This window comes from Dunckerocampus dactyliophorus, chromosome 12, assembly GCF_027744805.1.
Source record: "Dunckerocampus dactyliophorus isolate RoL2022-P2 chromosome 12, RoL_Ddac_1.1, whole genome shotgun sequence".
NCBI lineage: Eukaryota > Metazoa > Chordata > Actinopteri > Syngnathiformes > Syngnathidae > Dunckerocampus > Dunckerocampus dactyliophorus.
Genome location: NC_072830.1, coordinates 11,928,831 through 11,945,477, shown reverse-complemented (window position 1 = coordinate 11,945,477; position 16,647 = coordinate 11,928,831). Strand labels below are relative to the sequence as shown.

Below are 16,647 nucleotides of genomic sequence, written 5' to 3'. Positions count from 1 at the left end.
CTAACCCTTGCTCCTTTCCCTCAACCCACGTTCCTTTACTGTAACCCAGTGTTTCTGGGACAGAAATGTTTTTGCCCCACTGGTCCTGTAATGTTGCTGAGTTTCCAGGGAAGTGGTCGTCCGAGGATGCCTGATTGTGTAGGAAATGTTTGATGGTTGTGCTCTGTGTCCTTCAGAGTCCTAACCCGACCTTGACCTTTTGTGTGAAGACCCACGATCGCCTCTACTACATGGTGGCCCCCTCAGCCGAGGCTATGAGGATCTGGATGGACGTCATTGTGACGGGAGCCGAGGGGTACACGCAGTTCATCAACTGATCATACAGCACGGACTACACACACACACACACACACACACACACACACACACACACACTCTCACGCCTTTTTTATTAAATACATGACGTATATGACGTATACATACACTTCACCACCACTCATTCATAAAGGGACACACACGCCTCCGTATGTAACCAAAGTCTTTTTATTGCCAAATGGACGTCTTGTGTTTATCGTTTATCCAACATGATGTGTGACTTCTTTTCTTACTGTAAAAATGCCAAATGACAAGTATGTGTTTGATCAATCATCAATGAGAAAAGGTATTTATACTTTTCTATCCACAACAAATGCAGTATGCAGTACTACTTCCTACACTACTTCTGTCACTGATAATTACAGGGTGTCCCTAATGTCACACACACACACACACACACACACGCAGTACAAAACAAGTTTCATTGTCATTCATCAACACAATATTAATCACATCATAAATGATAGCATTTTAAAAATTCTAACAAATTACACAAACAATATAAATATAATATTTTAACATGAATATATTTGATGAAAGATAAAATCCCCCCCACCACCAGTCCGTATACATTTTGAAAAAATGATTTGCCCCTGCCACCAGTTTCAGGGATTATCACAGAATTTGTTGGAGACATGAATGATTGCAGGGCGCTCGAAAAAGTCTCAAGAACCCGTGTTCCAAAACAAACAGGAAGTCAACCATTTTGTTTTCCGGCAGCAATTACGGTTGTACTTTGACCAACTCCTCCTAGGGGCTTTGACTAAACGAGCCTAAAAGAAAATCACAGACCCTAGAAGATGGGCGATGATACATTGTGAACCACTTTAGCCTATGCCACAGGATGTGGGCGGAGCCTTTGAGACTCTCCAATCAACTAACTCAACTCCACAAGGTCAGACTGTTACAGTCATGGGTGTGCTTGATCTTAATGACCTTCCATATGGGCCCATTGGCCCAAAATCTTTCATGGTGGGTTGGGGCACAGGACAGCACATGACTGCATGGCCAGGTTAATCAGTAGTGTCGCCCCCTCCTGGTGGAAAATTATAGTGTCTAAACTAGAGATGCATGATATCTTTTTTTTTTTTAACCAATACCGATAACCGATTCCTTTTTTTTTTAATCTACTTTGAATGATTTAAGGTAGCTTGTGCGTACCTGGAGGTGAAAAGGATTGGAACAAATTAGGATTTGACCAACCGTACCTGATGATTTATCCTAATCAAATATCATGGTATCACTACTATCAGGAGAACCAGAGTAGAGCGGGAGGAACCACCTGGCGTGGCCCAGCAACATGCACTGTATTCGGGCACACGCTCCGAGCAGCAGGTGTGACGCCACGGAGGTGTCTGGCAAACCTTTTGCACTTTGCAAATGCCGTGGCACTGGCGTTACAGGTGGCTGATAAGATCTTTCTGTGCGCTTTATGGGTTTTGTTCCCCTCATCGTGGCGCATTTCGTACAACTAGTACGCAAAATGTCTCCGAAACAGTGAATTTTTGTTTACAGGTGAGCTCAGGGGAAGTAACGACAGGCCGTTAACATCACAGGCAGGAGAAAAAAGGAGCGCTTGATTTGCTCACCCACCAGTACGGGTAATCTCACCTCATTGGAGCGTTTTTTTTTTTTATTAATGGTTATCGGAGCTATTGGATTTATCGATACGACATCGTAATTCCCTCATTTATCGTGCACCCCTAGTCTAAACTACTGCCCACCTGGTCCTCATGTCCTAATGACTTGCTAATAACAATGTGACAATTCTGCTCCAGACGTCGCAATTTCCTTTGAAGTTGGGATACGGGGTCAGGTCTTGCGTTCCCACGTGCCCACCGACTCATTGCATATATGTGCAACTTTTAATTAGACGTTGTGCTTGTCTTTGTTTTCTACACAATACATAATAAATCATGTGGGAACGCAAATGGGTCCATATACTAAAGGATTTTATATGTTTTCAAATAATTGTATGATGTGTGCATGTTTGCCTTTGGGACACCCTGTAAAGTGGGTAGAAGTCATTTTGAAGCAGGGCATTGACCAACGAGGGTGAGAGTGTGACCCTACACTTGACAATCCACATGACACTAGTCCAGTCCAGTCCTTGGAACCACACTCGGCATGGAACACTTCCTGATCGCCCACAACTGTGCACGCATGTGTCATGTGTCCCGTGGCCCATCGTTCAGAACCGCCAGCCTGCACAGTACAAATGAAACCCAACACCTCCAAATAAACCACTAAGTCAGGAAAGTTGCATAATGACGGCCGGCCATTGGGGCAGGTGCCCATGTGCCCCGAACCAACAATCCTCTCCAAATGTCAAGTCGTTTGTGTGTAATCCTACTAGTAAACTTAGTGTGGTTCCTTGGCAGAGGTAATAAAAGAATAGCTCTTCAGTCTTCAGTGGACTGTAATCCTTCCAGAAGTGTTACAGTACCGTAGTATTACACAATGGTACAATGCAATAAACACACCAAGGCACAGCAAACACACTAAATCGACTTGTCTTTTAGTTCGATTCAAGACTTCTTTGAAAAGATGTAGACTGAGGTCATCCTCACAGGTACTTTTTGTGGCCTTCACTAGAAGTTCACCGGTATGTGCTGCTGAAAGTAGCCCTTCTGCCGTTATTGCTTTGTAGTATTATTACATGTGTGCTACATGTAGAACACATGTTCCACACAATTCATTTGCAGGTGAAGGAGGTACGTTTACGTAACGCTTATGGAACATCGCTTTTCCTTTATTTTTATAGAAAATAATTGACTGCATTCACGTTCAATCCCACCAGACTGGTAAACACTGCACGTACTTTCTTCTCTTTGCCTGTGTGGTACGTCATTTAACTCGTGGGTGGAGGAACGTGCCGGTATATCATGTTCCTGCCTTCAACTCAGTTCCGTTCAATTAAAATAATTCAACTGCGCACTTTATGTAGGCTACATGTGGTTCAAATAATGCATCGTGTGTGCGAGGTGTGTTGAAGACATGAAAGTGTCGTGAAGGTGAGTGTGCATGGTGTGTTGAATGAAGACGTGAAAGTGTCGTAAAGGTGAGTGTGCGTGGTGTGTTGAAGACATGAAAGTGTCGTGAAGGTGAGTGTGCATGGTGTGTTGAATGAAGACGTGAAAGTGTCGTAAAGGTGAGTGTGCGTGGTGTGTTGAATGAAGACGTGAAACGGAGCGTTTAAAGGTGTGAGTGTGCGTGGTATGTTGAATGAAATGGTGCTTCAAGGTGAGTGTGCATGGTGTGTTGAATGAAGACATGAAACGGTGCGTTGCAAAGGTCAGAATGCTAGCCAACAGTGGTTAACTAGCTTTATCTTTAAGTACAAAACTAATATCGCTCCGTACTTCAAAAGACGTTTAGCAGAGGTCAGGTAAAGGCAAATAAAAAATATGAATGGAATGCTGAGCTGGTGTAGTAACGCCAAAGAGTAGGAATACTGCAGTATCTGTGCACCCATCATAGATCTGTGCCTACTAGAATGACTGCGTAAGAACATGTTGTGTTTTGTCACTCACCGTGCAGGAGGACATTTTGACAATGGAAATGCGTTTTGCATTATGGGAAACGTAGTGTGTGCTCCTCAGTAACCATGTCTATGTTGTTGTGGATCTATAAGTGGGTGCTGGAGGAGCTGCTTTGTGCGTTCTGATGGTTTGTGCTTTTTGTGCCTCTTGGAAAAAGATGTTAATATATTACCGTATATCTTCCCTGCATTTGCCACACACACAATTCCTGTGTGCAAAGCAAACTGGACAACAGCAAGGCTGCTAAATGTACCTATATAGCCTGGCTCTATATTGAAAAGAAAGTATATCATTGAAATGGGACACAATACATGTTTTCTTATTTTTCTCTTTTTATTTCATGACTGTTTCAATTGAATGCTTGTGATGGATTGAACTGACTTTGGTTTTAAAATGGTACACACACCTTTTCTACAGATTGTTTTTACTCTTATTGTACGTATCATCCTTCACGTTGAGTTGACAACATTTATTTGTCAATAAAAAGTGTTACAGAGCATGGTCTGCTTTCTTAAAAGTGTTAAAAGCGTTTGAGAGGCTGCAAAAAAAACAACAAACTAAGAAGTGAAATCAAAAGCAAAACAAAAACAGGATGGAAGAGAAATCATTTGCACAAAAAATTACTGGTAAAAATCTTGAAAAAGAAGAAAAAAAGACAACCTCCGAATTTGTTAGACATCATCTGGCAGCTTTGAAGATTAAAGTAGTTTGACTTCATTTAAAGCTCGTTGACATCGTCACCTGTAAAAAGAAGAACACACAATTTCATGATTGGACTTTCATTGGGCGGCGCAGCAGCTACAATCTCCAAGCTGGTGTCCTCGTGAAACAACACCGCTGCCTAAATAGCACACTTTTCAATCCACGCAGGGTTGCACATTTACACACAGAAGCATATTAGAAAGTCTTTTGTCACAAAAAGTGTCCGGTATGCTCTCTCATCAATTTGTGTCCCGAACTGTTCACAACAACATCGCCAACAAACAACCACTAACCCCACTTTAACTCAAAGGCAGCGCATGTGCGAGTGTTACATACAGTATGTCAACCAAACTTGTGGAAAATAAGGTGGAAGTGACAGTAAAAAAAGAACTGCACTGTCAATATGAAGCTTTATAATAGTCATTTTTGAGTACAAGTGTAAAAAGAAGCCAAATTGGTGTAAGTGCAGGATACTTCTTGGAACTTTCTGTGTACTAATGTGTATATCTTTTACACAGTCAGAGGAGAACATAAACCTCAAGCAAGGTAGATAGTACAATGTGTTTACTCTCAATTAGAGAGACACAATATCTTCAAACCAACACAAATAACTTTCTGCTTCTCAAGACCGATATGGAACCGATAACTGATAATCTTTTTAGATCTACTTTTTTAAATTTTGATTTGTGCACATCTGAAGGTAAAACAGACTGGAACAAATTAGGATTTGATCAACTGTACCTGTTGATTTGTCCTAATCAAATATAATTATAATGACATTACTACTACCATATCACTACTATCAGGAGAACCGCAGTATAGAGCGGAGAGAGCCACCTGCTGTGGCCCAGCAAGGTGCACTCTATTCGGACACATGCTAGCAAGTGTGACGCCACAGAGGTCAGGAGAACCGCAGTATAGAGCGGAGGGAGCCACCTGCTGTGGCCCAGCAAGGTGGGCTGTATTCAGAATTTGTGAGGGCTGCAAAGGCATCTTTTCCTCCTGGATGGTGAAGAATAGAAAGACTTACTTTGCGCACACAAGGATGTGTACTCCGTCACTGCCTCATCACCTGCAAACACAAGCAAAGCATACCTTACGCCACACATACTGTCATATCATCATGTATTATTATTATTTTTCATATGTTCATGATAGAAGTCAGCTATGAGATAAAAGTCTTACTTGTCTGGTAGTAATCATACACTTTGACCACAGCTGCTTTCAGGTTCCTGACTGGCACGTCCTCCTCCAAGGTCACGCTGTAAATCACCCGCTCACCTTTCTTCAGCTGCACGCACACACACACTAACGTCAACCTAATACACTGTGTTGCTATCATCATGCATCATCTCCTCATGTGTACACGTCTACTCCTGTATGTAAATGACTAGCAGGTACACGCCTAGTGTGTCCACCTCAAGGACAGTATATACACACTATATACACACACAACGTTTGTATGCATATACACATGATAGACGTCAACGTAACGGCAAAAAGGTCAAGCAAAGCAATTTTGGAAAAAGACAAGGCAGCAAGCTCCTACCCCGTCCAAGTAGATGTTGACGTATGCTTGGTCCACATCCACACGCTTGACCGAGCGCTCCTTCTTCAGCTGAAGAACATGAAAGTTGATGAGTGAATCCAAGAAGAGGAAAGAAGACGAAGGAAAGAACTCACCAGATGCAAGGAGCTTTCATCCAAAATGTACCCTGACAGCAGTTTGATGTTAATGATGACCATGTTGGTCTCCTCCCTCCTGCCCTGGTACCTGCAAAACACACACATACTCATACTTCTACGTACTAGTAGTACCTATAGCACACGTACTACTACTACCCACTATGTACAGTATGAGGGTGCATATCGTAAAAATGAGTTGTGACACCAGCTTTGTCACCTATAAGACAAAGATGTTTTATTCAGATAGTTTAGCATGTATTGGATTACTTTCACCATCTTTAATGTACACAATACACACCTGGCGTGCACGAAGAGGATGATGTGTGGTTTGCTGGTGTTGCATTTGGACATGGTGCTGGTCGACACGTTGAAGGCAGAAAAGTCAGGTGGAGGCGGAACGTTGTAATGCATGGACATCTGTCATTGGACAAAAATACACTCATTAACCAACTAGCGTGCCGATATGTCACTGTATGCCAGGCATAACCATAACAAAACATGGAAATGTTGTCACAGGAAGAAACATGGGCTTGCTGTGGTAAGACTTCTATGGTTTTATTTCTATTGTTTATGTGGTGGAAACACACTCCTTTGGAACAGATCAACTTTTTTTCCTGGTATTTACCATTTAACATTAAGTATACTGTGGCTGTCACATTGACAAGAAAAAAGGATTCATTGGCATCAGTGAGTAAAGAAACAACATAAGTGTCACTGGATTATAAAATTAGTTTTAATAATGATAATTTTAGGAGTGTCATGGCACCACTCCTAACAACATTAAATTCACAAGAGAAGAAGAGCAAGCCAGAGGGAGGGGGCAATGTTTACTAACAAGTATTCATACTTAATTCACATTTTAAAAACATATGTTTTTAAATATTTTTTTAAATATTTTTAATAATTTTTATTTTTTTTTTAGAAAAAGCTCCAATGAGGTAAGATTACCCCCTACGGTGTGGGTGAACAAATCAAGTGCTCCTATTTTCCTCCGGCTGTGACGTTAATGGCCTGTCGTAACTTCTCGAGCTCACTTGTGTATATATATATATATATATATATATATATATATATATATATATATATATATATATATATATATATATATATATATATATATATATATATATATATATATATATATATATATATATATATATATATATATATATGTGCAGTCAAACCTGTCTTAGCGGCCATTTTTATAGAACGGCCACCTGCCTATAGCAGCCACTGAAAAATCCCCCGCAGCAAATTTACATGTTATAGACCCTTTGTATAGCAGTCACCTGTCCAACATGGCCAGCGGCCACCCATTTTGTATCCCTTGGTCAATATCTGACTGCATATAGCGGCCAAATTACCAATTCAAGTAGAAGCTTCATGCACGAAAAAGTTTCGTTTTTCAATCAATGAAGCAGTCGTGTGTGGACTTTAATTAGTGAGTCCTAGCTCAGTCACAATCATTCACAAGATCCGCACAAACTGTCAGTTGTTCCACATAAAAAAGCCGTCTTCTTTTGAGCTTGCTATTTCCTGGTCAAACATGTAACTTTAAGAGCATTTGCACCAAAACATTACCGCAAAGTAGGCTGGGAACAGGACGTGCTCCCAGCGACGCTACAATAAAAAAAAAAAACATACGCTAGCATGCATGCGGTAGCGGGAGCAAAACTGAGTTCGGTTGAACTTAATTCAAGTATTTTAGAATGTACTCACGTTATTTTTGATCAATCCTCATCCACAAATCCATCAAAGTCCTCATCTTCTGTATTCGACACAAAAAAAGCCGTCTTCTTTTCCGTTCGCTACTAGTCTGTTAACTTGTCAGTGTTATTCAGCTCCGAAGCAAAGAAGGAAACTTCTCCTGTTGCTTCTGCCAACTTTATTTATTGAACGCAGCCACCAGACAGCAGCTCAGAACACACACACATCTCTCAGCATCGTCTCTCCTTCCTGCTTGCCCACAAGGCAAAGGTTAAACAAGCCCCACTACATAGCTGTCCAGCCAATGCCTGTAAGAAATGACACCGTTTATTTCCTGGTGTGCACTGGTCAATACTGTAATGTCGCTTGTTGTGGGGAAGAAGAGACTCACGTCGCCGATGCACTTTAATGGCTTTATTAACAGCGGAGAACACTGCAGGACTTTACATCCACGCCAACATAAACACACTTCCCAACTCTCTCCAAACTCACAGCTAGCACTGAGCCTAGCTCTCCTGCTTGGGACGCCCACCGTCACTTCCCGTCACTTCCTGATGAACTAAAGCTGTAATGACACTGCCGTATAAAAAGTAAAATATAAAAAACAAGCGTAAGACATTACTAGCACAGCTTTGTTCTGTGGGTCGTGGATATATTCTATCAGTTATTATTAAGCCTCTAGCTTCCTTTTAGTAAGTAAAAACCTTGGCTATGATTGCACTACATTGTCATGTAGACCTACAAAGTACACTTGGAAGAACAAGAGGTGAATAAATGTATTGCAACTGATGAGGGGTAGGATTAAATAAGCTTTGCTTCTTTCTACTCCTTTTTGAACATGCAAAATTGTGAATTGTACTATGTGATGTGCTACTGTTTGACTCATATGCATGTTCAGGATTAAAACCATGAACCATGATAATAACAAGCCTAGTAGTGCTGTACAACTTTTATCCGCAGTCCGCAGTGCCCTCTACTGGTCAACATTATTATTATTATTGTTTTCCCTTTTTTTTCTTTTTTTTCCCTCTACTGGTCAACATTCAAACTGGACGCCAACCTGTCAATAGAGGCCACCTGTCTATCGCGGCCACTTTTGCAGACTCCCTCTAGTGGCCGCTATAGACAGGTTTGACTGTGTATATATATATATACACACATATATATATATATATATATATATATATATATATATATATATATATATATATATATATATATACATACGCCAAACTATGAAAAAAAGTGTGTGAGATAGTTCGGAAAGTGTGGTACTTGAGGTAACGCCTCCCCCACTTCATGATGCAAATAATGCCGCCCAGCCACAGTTTTAAAAACAAAGAAAAATGTGAAAACCTACTCAGACCAAGACCAACTCCGATGGGTTGCTGACATACGTGTTCCACTGTGGTTCTACACGTGTAAAGCCAAACAGACATCGTACCTGCGCCAGAACACAGCTCTGTCCTTCCGCTTTCACCGTGTATTCTCCAGGGACATCACTCAGCTTCTCCTCCTGGTACAGCAGCCGATTGCTTTGGTCCACATAGAACTGCTTGTTTAGACCTCCTAATGATGTCACCGTCACTGTAGTTCTGCCCTCCACGCTGTAGGTGGCAGCACCATACTTAGCCAGCGCCTGCAGGGCCACCACCGTGTCCTGAGGAGCAAAAGATGGCATGAAGCTCAGAGTCGGCTCACCTGCAGGCAATGTTTGTGTCTACCTGTGTGGAGGAGAATCCTCCGTAAGGATTCTGCTGCTGCGTGAGCCAGCGCACGATGCCGGACGCGTAGTCCAAACCAAATTCTGGCAGGACGGGCCCAGACAGCAGCGCCAGCACTACATAGGAGGTAATCTCCACCTCCAGGGAATCGAGTCCTTTCTTTGAGGCCCCGACACGCTCCCAGTGACGAGTTCCCCCTGCTAGAAAATAAAGGTTTCACCATGTGTGGATTGGGACTCATCTTGTGTGTGTGTGTGTGTGTTTGTGTGTGTGTGTGTGTGTACTGTCTGTGTTGGAGCGCTGGTGCAGGTAGCTGAGAAGCTTGCTCCTCATCTCCTGGTCTTCAGCCAGGGTGAAGGTGTAGGACATGAGGGCTGTGGTGTACAGGTTGTCCAGCTGGCTGGATGCTGCCTTTAGACACCTCAGACACCCCTGGACCACAGGCCTCTGTCACATCACACACACATTTATGAATTATTGCTGTATGAATAATCATAATAATGGCTAGTCGTCATAACTATACAGTATGTAACACAACCAATGTCAGCTAAAAGCTCAACAAAACCAATTTTATTTGATTTTTTTAGTCTTAGTGTTGCCGTTTTCTCTTCATAACTTTGTGTTAGTCCATTGTTTGGTGTTACACTGAAATGTTCCCCTACGATAGACCTTCCTGTCATGACAGCTCCTGTCACATCTGCCTGGTGAATTTCTGCTAAACCTGTTGGCCAGTTTGAAACGTGGAGGCGGGATGTGATTTGTATCACTGAGATCATCAGCACACAGCCATCCATACACACACCTTTATTGTTATAGTATTCAACATGCATCGAAACAGGAAGTGGTGACGTAGAATAGGATGTGAAATGAAAAAAGAGACTCACTGTTGCGTTGTGGTTGAGTTCTAGCAGGGCGGCGGTGATGTAAGCTGTCAGGGACACGTCGTCACTCACTCCCCCCTGATGGACGTCACAACACACCTTCACATACTCTACTCATATTCACACTTATTCACATTTACACTCCTATTGCACATTGCAACTTTTATGGGATGCAGGGACTCGGGACTAGCAAGCTAACGAGCTAGGAAGCTAACCAGTTAGCCTCTAATTTATTTCTCCCAAAGTTAAGAAAATCATCAATTACTGCTGCCTAGTGACCAGAATACTACATATCATTTCTATTTCAATATGTTTTGACTAATAATAGACCGAAGTCTACCACAAAATTGCCAAAATGTATGAATTAATTTCTGGCGAAAAGTGAACTGCGATATTGCAAAGGACAACTGTATATATACAGTACATTTTCACGACCATAAGGCGCACTTAAAAGTCTTAAATTTTGTCCAAAATGGGCGGGGCGCCTTATAATACGCCGTATGTGTGTACCGAGTTCCAAAATCTGTAAGTGTTGCTGTGTGACTTTTATGAGCGCTCCGCTTGACTGACTGGGAGCCTGCCGACATGCTGCTTGTATAGAGGAAAGGGTCGTGGATGTGACTGAGGACGCTAAAGGCACGCCCCAGTAGTTATATAAGTATATTTTATGAAATGGCGCCATCTATCCATCCAGGCAAGGACTACCGTGGCGCAGCAACATCCAGCGGATTACAAGAAAAGATGGCCATCTTCCACTCCTACTGCAGTAAAAACATTGGCGACAACTACTAGCCAACTACATCACCAACATGGACGACGTGCCGCTCACTTTCGACTTATTGGTGAACCACACAGAAGACCAGCACGGTGGCGATACACACAACGGGACACGAGAAGTCGGCTTTTACTGTTGTGCTTGGTTGCCATGGACAGAAACTGCTACCTGTGGTAGACCCTGATGCTGCCTAAAGAAAAGTTTCCAGCCGGACCAAAAGTGCAACAAATGAACTTGGAGCTTAACATCATTCCGGGAGGCTTGACGAAGGAACCCCAACCGCTGGACATCGGTGTAAACACGACGTTTAAAGTGAAGTTGCTAGCGGCATGGGAGCGATGAATGACAGCTAGCGAACACAGCTTCACTAATGGATTGTGGATGCTTGGGCTAACGTGTCTGATGCACTGTTGTTGGAGCTTTCACCAAAGCCAGCATCATTTCTGAGGCGCCACACGGCAACGAGACTGACTCTGAAAATGAGAGAACTTGCCCCGCTGTTCATTTGGGATACAAAAGATGAGGACTTTGGATTTGTGGATGAGGTTTGACCAAAAATAACGTGAGTACATTGTTACTTCAATAAAGTACAACCAAACTCAGTTTTGCTCTCGCTGGCTTTTTAAAAACATACAATAGCATGCATGCTAGCGTATTGTAGCGTCGCTGGGAGCACTTCCTGTTCCCCAGCGTGCTTTGCGGTAGTGTTTTGGTGCATTTGACACGACCGCAAAGCATGCTCTTAAAGTTCCATGTTTGAGCTACATAGTTGTTAGTTATTGTTCTGCAAAAATAGAGGTAATGTCTTGTCTGTTTCTGTGTTGCTGTGTGATGTTTTTAGTTGTGCACCATGACTGAGACTGTTGTGTTGAGTGATGACCATCCTGATTTTAAGTTAGTTTGATAAACTGAATGAAAGTTCTGCTCTTAATTTATCTAAAAAAAAAAAGCATTGTAACTTCCTCACTGACTTCTGAGCGACACAGTATGTTTTAGCGTGCATACCTGGTATGGTCGTGAAAATATGGTAATACATACTACACATGCATATTCCATTCATCCATCCATTTTCTTCCACTTATCCAGGTCCGGGTCGCAGGGCCAGCGTTCTCAGTAGGTAAGTACAGACACATCCAGGTCTCCAGCCACATCTTCCAGTTCCACCGGGAGGACACCAAGGTGTTCCCCGGCCAGCTGTGAGACATAATCCCTCCAGCATGTCCTCGGTCTAGGTCCAGGCTTCCATCCCAACTGTAAATAGTGAGGACCGGGCACTGCTTCCCCTTTCTGAGGCGTCAGAAGGTTTGCCAGAACCTCGTTGAGGTTCATGGAGACCGAAAATCGTGCTCCCTGGCCTCACCGAACTCTTCCCACACCCAAGTTTTTGCCTCAATCAGTTTTGCCTGTCAGCTGCTTCAGGAGTCCCACAAGCCATCCATGCTCAATAGGACTCCTTCAGCTTGATGGCAGCCCTGACCTCTGCTGTCCACCATCGGATTCGGGGATTGCCACCTCGACTGGCACCGACCTCCTTGCAACCGCAGCTCCGATCGGCTGACTCAGCAATGAAGGTACTTGATACGGCTCATTCAGACTCGATATCCTCATTCTCCCTCGGGATGCAGGCGAAGCTCTGCCAGAGGTGAGAGTTGAAGATTCAATGAGCAGGAGACGCTGCCAGACTTTCCCAGCACACCCTCACTACACGTTTGGGTCTCCCAGGTCTGTCCAGCATCATCCCCTGCCATCTAATCCAAATCATCACCAGGTGGTGATCAGTTGACAGCTCAGCCCCTTTCTTCACCGGTGTGTTCAGGACATGCGATTGTAGGTCTGATGATACGACTACAAAGTCAATCATAGACCTGCAGCCTACAGTTTCCTGGTGCCTAGTGCACTTGTGGACATCCTTATATTCAAACACGTTGTTTGTTATGGACAAACTGTGGTTCGCACAGAAGTCCAATAACATCACAGCGCACAGGTTCAGATTGGGGAGGCCATTCCTCCCAATCACGCCCATCCAGGCCACACTGTCATTGCCCACATGGGCGTTGAAGTCTCCCAGTAGAACTACGGAGTGACCTCTGATAGACTCCAAGAAGGCTGGATACTCTGAACTGGTGTTTGGCGCGTACACACAAACAACAGTCAGGACCCTTTCTCCAACCCAAAGGCGTAGGGGAAGTGACCCTCTTGTTCACCGGGGATGACTCCAACACAAAGGCACCGACCTATTAATGAGCCCACACCAGTTCGCCGCCTCTCCCCTGCAGCTGCAGAGTAGAACAAGGTCCAGCCCCTCTTGAGGAGTTTAGTTCCACAATCCAATATGTCGGTTGAGGGGAGTCCGATTATGTCTGGTTGGAATGTCTCCACCTTTCGCACAAGTTCAGGCTCTTTCCCCACCACAGAAATGACATTCCAAGTCCCAAGACCCAGATTTGGCCGCCAAAGACCAGGTCACCCACCCATTCTTGACCGCCACCCGAAACACATTGCACCGAACCCTTATGCTTGGCCCGCAGGTGGTGGGTCTACTGGGGGAGGACATCCTGTGTGGCTTCTTCAGGCTGGGCTCGGCCGGGCCCCACGGGTGAAGGCCCGACCACTAGGCGCTTGCCTGCGAGCCCCTGCCCAGGCCTGGCTCCAGAGTGAGGCCCCCATATCCCACGTCCGGGCAAGATGCAGTCCCTCCTCTTGAGTTTGTCCACACGATCTTCTGAATCAATCTTTGTCTGGCCTGTCACCTAGGACCTGTTTGCCTTGGGAGACCCTACCAGGGGCACACCCCGGACAACACAGCTCCTAGGATCACTCGAGCAATCAAACCCCTCCACCATGATAAGATGGTCATTCACGGAGGAGCATACTCTACATTCTCTATTACTCTGACTTTGTGGATTCTTTTCAAAGTATTACAAAAAGGATACTTTAACAATTATTGCTTTTTTGGACTGTAGTTTGTATAACACTTTGCCTCATATAAGAAAACACGTCTGGACAAAAACACATACACATACAGTATATACACACACACCCACAAGTGAATGCAAAGTGTAGAAGTATGTCATTACCTTCATTTCATTGTGGAAGAGCTTTCCCACAGACCTGATGCAGCCATTGGGGGCCTGGTTTGACGACAGCCACCTCCTGGCATCATCAATGTGCTTTGGATCCACAAAGATGTACGGCCTCGCTCCAGCAAACGACTTCATCACAAAGGAGGTCAACCTACACACACGCACACACTTTTATAAAACAATTATGTGTGCCTGTGAGAGTAAGTCCAAAACGAAGTGCGCTCCAGCAGAACAATGGCTGTGCTCCAAATGTGACAGAGCACTGCACTGCTCGAACACAGGACCTTCGGAATGGGAGTAGAGAGAGCTGACCACTGGGCCAAAAGCCTGGACTCTCGACCCGGTTTTCAGTATGTCTCTTAAGGCTGAGGGAGTAAGGTTTTTTTGTTTGTTTGTTTGTTTTTTACCAACATTAGGCCAGTCACATTCATCAATAAAATCAATGATTCACACGATAAATCATGTAGCAACATGGTGTAGAAACACTCTGTAGCAATAGTCATGTGACTGGACACTTGAGAGTCCTACTTTCCACAAACAGCCACCCCCACACATCCTCATCCCACCCAAAAGGCACTGTGCTTTATGGCCATGAAAGCAAATGTGAAGGTTTGCTGGCAGAGTTTGCAGAAAGTCCATCATTAGGATGTCCTCTGCTGGAGACAAAGACACTGTGTGAGCGGCTGCCTTTTTACTCTTGCGTCAAATGAAGCCAAATAAAGTCTAAGTACTTCAAATGTGTTGCATCATCAATCCTGCTATTTTTGTTGACAGTTCAAATACACCATATATATATACACTTTTGGGACAAGTGATGGTAAATCAATAATGAATCCATGTCAGGAATATCTTCTAATAAATGCGTTTTCATTGCACTTGACAAGCAGATCTAGAAGTACGTACATTTCATAGAGACATGTAATAATTCTACTTATTCTTCAGTGTTTCATTTTATTGTACCTATATACGTAAAAATGTTTACTTCTTATGATAGTTCCATCATAAATAGCACTAAATGACACTTCTAGTCAGAAAAATATGGTAAATATTGAAATAGTGAAATGAGTAAGCAACATCTAGTTTTTACTGACCAGGTGTTGCCAGACTTGTCGCTCTTCCCAAAGGCGCTGTAGGAACCATCGTCATGCTTGTAGGTGAGCTCCCTCTGGTACCCTGAACACGTACAATAACAAATCATATCAACAACATTTATTCTTGAAATAAGGGTGATACTGTATGTGTATTTATGCTAGTCAATGAGACTCGCCGCTTTCCAGGAAGCGTGTTGCTTTGTCCTGGATCTCAGCAGTCAGTTGTCCTGTGCTCTTCAGGTAGTTGAGGATGAAGATGTTGGGAGCAAAGAGCAGCATGTTCTGCTCCCCACAGCCGTACGGCATCGCCAGGAGCTGGTCCAGATTCTTAATGGCTCGGCCCATCAGGTCACCTTCACACGTAGCCAACTGTCAACTTGTGTGATGATGATCATCATCATCAACAGTTCTTATTTACCCAACACAGAGACCGTGGCCCGGGCAGATCCCGCCACAAACATCTCAGGCATCAGAAGAGAGATATTCTTCTCCACTGGTCCCTCTGGCAACAAAGAAACCCCCAAAATGACCAGGTGACAGTATAACAACCGTCAATCTGATATCAATCACACATCATGACACTGTGCTTTGATACAAGAACCTTCAATGTCTCCAGGACTGTTATAACTGTATGGACTGGGATGTTTTTAAAGAAGCCTGTGTGAATTTGGATGAACTGACTGAGACTGTTGAGCATATGTTGCTTTTGTGAAAGCTTGGTCATTCCCCGGGAATTAATTTCAGTATATCCAAATAATAAACCTTGGATATCTAAATCTCTGAGAAACTTGATTTGTTTTAACCAGGGTGACATGACTTGACATAGGGTGCTTCAGAGACAAGTGAGTAAAGACTTGAAGGCTGCAAAGTTCTCTTACAAGGACAAGTCGGATTTTGAGCTGGCAAATGAGCTGAACATTTTTTACAACCATTTTGATATCCACGATTTTAGTAAGGAGTTGTCAGTTTTTAAAAATACCTCAGAACAGACCACCGTGCAGGTGGGCTGGGATCAGGTCCTAAAACGTTTTAGAGGTGTAAGAGTGAGGAAAAGCCCTGGCCCTGATGGTATTGGGGGTCGTGTCCTCAAAAATTGTGCAGACCATTTGGCAGACATTTTTTCTTTTATTTTCAAGTTGTC

At 43.5% G+C, this 16,647-nt stretch overlaps 2 protein-coding genes across 19 annotated transcripts in view; one reads left to right on the top strand and one right to left on the bottom strand.

Annotated features, from left to right (window-relative positions):
* phldb1b (pleckstrin homology-like domain, family B, member 1b) overlaps window positions 1–4,354 on the top strand; it is a 116,054-nt gene extending 111,700 nt beyond the window's left edge. For all 14 annotated transcript variants that reach the window (XM_054794375.1, XM_054794379.1, XM_054794388.1 and 11 more), the window contains one exon: window positions 177–4,354. In XM_054794375.1, the coding sequence (XP_054650350.1) occupies window positions 177–317 (141 nt within the window). In that variant the 3' untranslated portion in view covers window positions 318–4,354. The remainder of the gene's footprint in view (window positions 1–176) is intronic.
* Window positions 4,169–16,647, bottom strand: part of LOC129191224 (alpha-2-macroglobulin) — a 65,567-nt gene continuing 53,088 nt past the window's right edge. For 3 of the 5 annotated variants that reach the window (XM_054794389.1, XM_054794391.1, XM_054794393.1), the window contains exons 23-36: window positions 15,925–16,008; window positions 15,683–15,859; window positions 15,507–15,588; window positions 14,410–14,566; window positions 10,561–10,635; window positions 9,961–10,123; window positions 9,677–9,876; window positions 9,397–9,612; window positions 6,544–6,662; window positions 6,243–6,333; window positions 6,109–6,177; window positions 5,745–5,850; window positions 5,590–5,631; window positions 4,169–4,598 (exon numbers count right to left, since the gene is read on the bottom strand). In XM_054794389.1, the coding sequence (XP_054650364.1) occupies window positions 4,576–4,598; window positions 5,590–5,631; window positions 5,745–5,850; window positions 6,109–6,177; window positions 6,243–6,333; window positions 6,544–6,662; window positions 9,397–9,612; window positions 9,677–9,876; window positions 9,961–10,123; window positions 10,561–10,635; window positions 14,410–14,566; window positions 15,507–15,588; window positions 15,683–15,859; window positions 15,925–16,008 (1,604 nt within the window). In that variant the 3' untranslated portion in view covers window positions 4,169–4,575. The remainder of the gene's footprint in view (window positions 4,599–5,589; window positions 5,632–5,744; window positions 5,851–6,108; window positions 6,178–6,242; window positions 6,334–6,543; window positions 6,663–9,396; window positions 9,613–9,676; window positions 9,877–9,960; window positions 10,124–10,560; window positions 10,636–14,409; window positions 14,567–15,506; window positions 15,589–15,682; window positions 15,860–15,924; window positions 16,009–16,647) is intronic. The other 2 variants (XM_054794390.1, XM_054794392.1) reach the window with 1 other exon arrangement.